This window comes from Triticum urartu, chromosome 6, assembly GCF_003073215.2.
Source record: "Triticum urartu cultivar G1812 chromosome 6, Tu2.1, whole genome shotgun sequence".
NCBI classification, from domain to species: Eukaryota; Viridiplantae; Streptophyta; class Magnoliopsida; order Poales; family Poaceae; genus Triticum; species Triticum urartu.
The window spans coordinates 200811193-200818724 of NC_053027.1; the positions used below are offsets into that span (position 1 = coordinate 200811193).

The following is a 7532-nucleotide window of genomic DNA, read 5'->3' on the forward strand; positions in this document are numbered from 1 at the left end:
GGTGTGGAGGGGTGGTGTTGGTAGTGGGAGGTAAGACGGGGAAAAACCAGACGAAAAAAAGCTTGATGAAAAAAGACCGTGAACGGAGACTACCAACTCCTTCATTGAAAATAGAGATTTTCGTAAAATTGATTTTTTTTAATTAATGTGATTGAGCAATTTTTCTTAAAATTAATTACTTGTTTTCTAATTAATTTGATTGAGCGATTTAACGTAAGGTTAATCAATTTGGATTTGATCTTTAGAGACTGATCGTGATTGATTCTACATTATTAAATAACTTGTGCCAGCATGGATAGTTCTGACCCGTTTAAATTTTTTTTATTGTGTGAGAGGGTGACGCGAAAATAAACCGATAAAGTGAGGAAGAAGAAAAAAAACCTAAAAAACCAACGAAAGTGGGAGGTGGATAAAAAACCCCGAAACGAAGACTACCAACAGGTGCTTGGAGTAGAACACTTAGGCTTTGTACAATGGGAGGTGCATAGAGAAATGCTTAAAAAAATAAATTGGGTTTTTCTGAAGCACCGGTGCCTATTTCTACATGAGAGACACTTAGTTAACCGTCTATCCTGTACAAATAAGCACTGGTGCTTAAAGAAAGCCTGATTTATTTCTCTAAGCACCTCCACTAAGCATCTCTCATTGTACAAGGCCTTAGAGAACCAATTGCCAAAGACACAACAGGTGCTTAGACTAGAACACTTAGGCTTTGTACAATGGAAGGTGCTTAGAGAGATGCTTAGAAAAATAAACCGGATTTTTCTAAAACACCGGTGCCTATTTTTACATGAGAGACGCTTAGTTAACCGTCTATCCTGTACAAATAAGCACTGATGCTTAAAAAAAGCCTGATTTATTTCTTTAAACACCTCCACTAAGCATCTCCCATTGTACAAGGCCTTAAAGAACCAACTACAAAAGACACAACAAGTGCTTGGACTAGAACACTTAGGCTTTGTACCATGGAAGGTGCTTAGAGAGATGCTTAGAAAAATAAACCGGGTTTTTCTGAAGCACCGGTGCCTATTTCTACATGAGAGACGCTTAGTTAACCGTCTCTCCTGTACAAATAAGCACTGGTGCTTAAAGAAAGCCTGATTTATTTCTCTAAGTACCTCCATTAAGCATCTCCCATTATACAAGACCTTAGAGAACCAATTGCCAAAGACACAACAGATGCTTGGACCAGAACATTTAGGCTTTGTACAATGGGAGGTGCTTAGAGGGATGCTTAAGAAAATAAACCGGGTTTTTCTGAAACACCGGTGCCTATTTCTATATAAGAGACGCTTAGTTAACCGTCTCTTCTGTATAAATAAGCATTGGTGTTTAAAAAAACCTGATTTATTTCTCTAAGCACCTCCACTAAACATCTCCCATTATACAAGGCCTTGCCAAAAACACAACACGGCTCATGGCACCATCAAATGCAAGAGGGTGGCGAGGTATGCCAAGTCCATCATAATTCTTTAACCAGTTACATTACTAAGACCTCTGGATTTGGAACGGAATGCTTGAGACCCATCAATGGATAAAGGAGGATATTTATCTTTAATTATTCTGGGTGTAAAAAATAAACAGGACATTTTGGGTTGGCCGTTGGAAATGCTTTTTCAGAGTGAAAACAAGTCGACAGAACAGGGGCAAATGTTACCAGACGATATATCAACGATAATCAAATTTGCAAACATTATCAGTGCCACAAGTCATAAAATCATTTTCCTTTACACCCAGAACGCATTCCTGGGTTCCGAAGATTAGCAATGACTATATACATAACCTACCACATCAAAATGCATCAAACAGCCCGCCAGAAGCATAAACCAAACAATTTAAAGGCTTCCCTACATATAAGCTCAGATGGCAACAGCTAGCTGCTTGCAAAGACGATCTCTTACAGCACAAATATAGTTCTATCAAACCAATATTGTTCCTAACACGAAAGGCTTTGTTTTCAGGGTCTCCTAACGCTCTGCATATGGAAACTAAAGAATACAACACAGCTTTAATCTGTAGCCGCTACACCAAACTACGGGCAGGCTCAGCAACAAAGATTACACTTGTCCCCGGTTACGACTTTAATTCAACAAAACCAAAAATGTTCTGATGCCTCTGATTAGGTAACTCAAGATGAATGCCCAACTTCTAGGAGATCCCATGGAGATGAGTGCGCTTATTGCATCCTAGAAAAAACCACAGGGGTTTACACTCATTTCCCATAGGGATGGTACCTGCTAGAGCCCCGACCACCTGCACTCCCACCACCACCTGCAGCACCCCCCGCCCCTGCTCCTGCTCCTGCTCCCCCATAACTACCATATCCACCAGCACCGTAGCCACCAGGAGCGCTGCCACCATAGGCGCCGCCACCGTAAGCACCCGCACCATAGGCACCGCCTCCGTAAGCACCCGCACCATAGGCACCGCCTCCATATGCTCCGTATGCACCATAAGCACCACCGTACATAGAGCCACCATAGCCACCACCAAAACCAGATCCATATCCAGCATTGCCTCCATAGGCGGCAGCAGCGGCGGCGGCGCCATAGCCTCCTCTACCATAACCATATCCCGTGCTATCATAATAACTTCCTGCAGCAGCAGATCGATGACCAGCACCATAGCCATAGCCACCGCCGCCGCCGCCGCCGCTGCTACTGCCACCACTAGCAGCAGCTCCACCACTACGGTAAGAACTACGGTAACCACCACCACCAGAGTGACTAGATCTCCCATTGCTACAGTGATCACCTCCATGTTTCTTTGGTTCAGCCTTCTTTATTTCAACCTGCGAAGAAAATTACTCTGATTGTCAACTAAAAGCACATCAAGCTAGCAGCTTAATTTGAGGGTAAAACAAATAATCTTCTATCAGCAAGTAGATGCATCTGAGATAAAAGTTTCCAATCCATCTGGCACGGCAAGAAAATACCAGCAATGCATAAAAATGTCTAAATACAAAAAGGACATGTGCAATACAGTGGCAGAAATAACCACAAGAAGATGAACCACAATCAGAAGCTTTTAGACCACTTTGGAGCACAATCAGATGGGTGCAGAAATCCTCATGCTCGTTTATCTCTACTATCCCTACCATACATATTTGCTACTCCCACCATTCCATAATTCTTGTCGTTTATGGAACGGAGGGAGTATTAAGATAATGGAGCTCAGGAAGAACTACTGAATAAAAAGATTTGGAAATGGGAGAAAATACAGACCTGCTTCCCACCAAGATCACGCATTCTTCCCTCAGATATGACCCTTTCAACAGAATCCTCACTTTCAAAAGTGACAAAACCAAAACCTCTTGAACGCCCAGTGCTGTGATCCACCATTATCTGATGTTCAACCACGTTGCCATACGAGGAGAAGTGATCCCTCAAATCATCTGAAATTACAAAGCTTGTAAGTTTTACCATAACCGAAATAGGTTCAAGATTGGTGATTTGCAACGAATACCTTCGGTTAGTGTCGAAGGTAGCCCACCAACAAAGATCTTTCTTGTCTTGGGGCCATCTTTTGAGGACATTTCTTCCCTCGGGACTGTCCTTTTGACTTCAACCTGAATAGTTCAGAAGTTGAGAGAGATACAGAGAAGCTGAACGCTCCAAATCAACTGTGCAACTATTAACTAAGAATAAAATTTACACTGAGGTCCCACATAACGGCCAATCTAGATTAAGATATCCTACCGTTCTTCCATCTATATTGTGTTCATCCTCCAAAACCTTGTCTATTACAGATGGATCAGAAAATGTAACAAATCCAAATCCACGAGGCATCTTAGTATGCTTGTCCTTCATAATTACAGAATCAGTTATAGCCCCATACTTCCCAAAATGCTTGGAGAATGATTCTACATACAAACAAATAAACCATACACAATTGTCAATTGGGGAAAGAAAATTAACTTGATTGATAAAAAGAAACCAGGGAGTATTGAAGAAATAGCAGTGTTTGTAACAAGGTAGAAACGTTTCATATAAAAGCAGTAACAATAGCTAACCTACTCAGAAACCAAGAGCACCAATAGACACACAAACAGTACTAGAAAAAACCTGTTCTTAAAAACTGACTCATTCCTACCTTCGTTTAAGAACTATCAGTATATTAATGCATGAACCAAATCCATATAACTGAATTCAAAGGAGACTACTCCCTCCTTTCTGGTTTATAAGGCTCAATTCAAAAATCTCACCAACCAAGGTAGATGATGAGTGGTGGAATATTTTTTGTAGTTTGCAAAAGTACCCAATTAATGCTCTTGTTTTCCTCAAAAAATTATGTTTACGAATGCATTAATTGCAATGCATGCATGCATAAAGTGCATGCATTGGTCAGTTTTCTCTTAATACTTGCATGCAATGATTTAATGCACCTTGAAGTCTGAACATGTGATGGGGAACAACCAAATTGAGCCTTATAAAATGGAAAAACTAAAATTTTGAGATAAGCCCTATAAACCGGAAAGGAGGGAGTACTGTGCAACATGCGAGAGTGAAAATTTCTAACATAACTAATAAAGAAGAAATAAAGGAGATGCAAAGATGAAAGAGAGTTGTTCTTGCCCGAGCATCTTTCATCCAAATATATGTAAGCTATCAATAACAATATAAACCTAAGACAGGATGCAGATAGATACGGTTAAATGCACTGACCACAGATTTGTTGATCTTCTGTATAACATACCATAGTCTTATATTAAACAAAACTAAAAATTAGACAAGACATGATTCATAAGTGGTTCAAGTATTAGTTTGCAAAAACTAGGAAGGTGTTTGGTTCACCAATTTGTAACATCATCTGTTTACGCTGGTAAGGGATAACGATGAATCTTGTTTGGATCGACCCGGCTGTAATGAGATAACGCGGTATCAGGTCCCAGCCTAGTTGTAATCTCATTACGCCCAATATGACGTGTAATCTGAAACCATCGCACGATGCTTCTCCCGTTTGCTCTGTGGCCTCCGCATGAAGCGCCACGAACACAGTAATAATCTGATCTCACCTCTCCCGCACCACATGCTACCATCCCACGCGCCGCCGCCTAATTCATGTCTGCCATCACTGGACATGTTGCCGTCGACGGCTCAGCCAGCGCCACGGCAGAGGCGTTGGTGCACTAGTACATGCTGGCCGGCTGGCTGCACGAGGAGGCCGGCCGGAAGCTGGTGGTGGACTGCGCCGGTAAGGGCGTGGTTTTCGTGGAGGCCGACATGGACATCACCGTCGCCAAGCTCAGCAACACGAGGTGCCCGCCATTCCTGTTCTTCCGAGGAGTTCATTGGCGACGACAACGTCTACAGGGCATCGCCGCTGGGCGTGCTGCTTGCCGCGGTCGCCGACAAGCCCCTGGTGTCCGTGGTCCACCAGACTTCCCACTGCATCAGCGACGTCCCCGTGTGGCACCCCTCTGCATCAGCAATCACGACCATGCAAGACCCAGAGAGAGCCCTGCCGTGGCTGCTCCTTTGAGATTTGTTAGTTTTTTTCTTTTCTGAAGACGAATTGATTACGTTACAGTCCGCTACCAAACAAGTTCGAGTTTCATTCGTTTACGTCTACGGTACTGGCGTGCTGGTAACTCCATTACCTTTACGTTTGCGATGTTTCTCTCAAACCAAATACCAGGACTAACCCCTCAAGCAAAAGTGATCGAGCTAAAAGAATTTTCTGTTAGGATGGGATTACAAACAAATGCAATAACCCAACTATAATGAAACCTGAAAGCAACAGTGCAAAACAAAGTATAAACAGCTATCCTTTGCGAGATGTTAAGAACCAAAACTGTTTCTAAGTACAAACAACTGGACCAGTATGCACATGAAAGTTTTACAACACGTTTACCGAGACATCACTTTTTCCTGTTAGCTGATTGACAAAAGATTAATAGGTACACATTCCAACCACACACATTATTGAAGTAATTTGCATTACCTACGATATTACCAAAACGTGCAACCCCCCCAAAAAGCATATGAATAGGATCAATCTATCATAGCTACACAAATCCTCAAAATGTAAAACAAGAACTGACCACTTCTGGATATCTTAACATCCGCGGATCTGCCATTAGAAAAATTGCAGCAGTGTATTAAAAAAACACTACTTCTAACACTGAGATGAACGGCATGTCTTAGCTAATTTTCTCTTCAGATTTTCTTCAAGATGAAGAATCTAACAAAGGCTGGACAATTAAAGATTGGCCTTTGAACGAATGTAACAGCCCTAGACATGAATGAAGTAGAAAGAAAGAACAAGAGCCGTCTTATACCTTCAGTTGTCTCCCATGCAACGCCTCCGACGAAAATCTTCCTGCAAAGACTCCAAGCATCAGTATACACAAACACTAGTCGAATCCAAGACAAACAAAAAACAATAGTTCCAATCACTTACCCCGACGAGTCACCGCCCCCAGCCCTCCCGTCATCCCCACCGGCGTCGCCATAGCCGCCACCATCGCCCCCATCTCGCCGCCCCCTCCGCCCCGGGCGGCCCTCCTCGTCGACCTCCTCCACTTCTTCGACCTCATCCTCGTACCCGTTCATGGCGTGCTGGTTGTCCTCCGGGTACCCCGCCATGCCACCAGCTCGCAGCCGCCGCCTGCAACAACCAGCGGAATCTGAGCGCCCACACGAAGCGGAAAGGAAATACTAGCCCGCGGCCGGGGAGAGGGCGCGAGGGGCCGATGGATTACCTCTGCCGGAATCGGGGCAATCTGGTGGTAGGGTTTGTGGCAGGAGCAAACCCTAGGAGCGCTGCTTCTGGTGCGGGTTTAGAGGGGGAGGGAGGTGGGGAGAGGAAAAACGGAGGCGGCGCGAGGTCAAGTCCAACGCGGAACCGGCTCCGGTGGCCTTTATAAAGTCGTGCACGGGAGAATGAGCAAAACGAAAAGGGTTTATTCCTTTTTTCCTTTTTCTTTTTTTCATCAGGAAGTGCCTCTTGGACCTTAGGATTTTTCTTCATATATATGGATTATTCCTTTTTTTAGGATAAAACCATTGCATTACTCAAGCAGGAATGAGTTCCCCCTACACACACAAGGTATTTTTTTTTGCGGGGATACGGAAAAGATGTTACATCGAGAAGAACATTGTATTAAAGATCAAAGAGAGAGAAATCATCTAGCTGCTAGCTATCGGCCCGTAGGGCTGTGGTGAACTACTCACACATCATCGCAAGGGCATCAAGATTGATGTAGAGCCCCACCGTGATCGATTCCCCCTCCGGCCAGATGGGATCTCGTGAGAACATAAACTTGTGGCGGCGGAAAAAATATTTCGGATGGCTCTCTGATGTTAGGGGAATATTTGAGAATTTATAGAGGCGGAATTAGGTCAAGAGGTGCCACGAGGGGCCCACAAGCCTGGGGCTCTCCCCCCACCCCCCCCTCCCTGGGGGCGTGCCTCCCGAGCTTGTTGCTCATTCGTGGCTCGTCAGGTCTTCTCCCAAACCTTCTAAGGTCTCTTCTGGTCTAGAAAAAATTAATCCAAAGTTTTTTCTCCGTTTGATATTGATTTCTTTTT

At 43.8% G+C, this 7532-nt stretch overlaps 1 protein-coding gene across 1 annotated transcript; it reads right to left on the reverse strand.

The window, feature by feature from the left end:
• Positions 1-1822: 1822 nt before the first annotated feature.
• Positions 1823-6863, reverse strand: LOC125512394 (heterogeneous nuclear ribonucleoprotein A0-like). Its single transcript, XM_048677487.1, has 7 exons — positions 6704-6863; positions 6403-6609; positions 6281-6321; positions 3699-3862; positions 3466-3568; positions 3225-3394; positions 1823-2791 (listed from the first exon to the last, which is right to left on the reverse strand). Exons 2-7 carry the CDS (start codon positions 6585-6587, stop codon positions 2213-2215), a joined length of 1242 nt encoding a protein of 413 aa, XP_048533444.1. The 5' UTR covers positions 6588-6609; positions 6704-6863; the 3' UTR covers positions 1823-2212.
• Between the last annotated feature and the right edge of the window lie 669 nt (positions 6864-7532).

What these genes read in the sequence shown, in the direction of transcription:
- LOC125512394 (XM_048677487.1), bottom strand. Translation starts at nt 6,587, where the DNA reads ATGGCGGGGTACCCGGAGGACAACCAGCACGCCATGAACGGGTACGAG. An exon ending in ACAATATAGATGGAAGAACG is followed by an intron (nt 3,569 to 3,698) that starts GTAGGATATCTT and finishes TGAACTATTCAG; the next exon opens with GTTGAAGTCAAAAGGACAGT. An exon ending in GTGATCTTGGTGGGAAGCAG is followed by an intron (nt 2,792 to 3,224) that starts GTCTGTATTTTC and finishes TTTTCTTCGCAG; the next exon opens with GTTGAAATAAAGAAGGCTGA.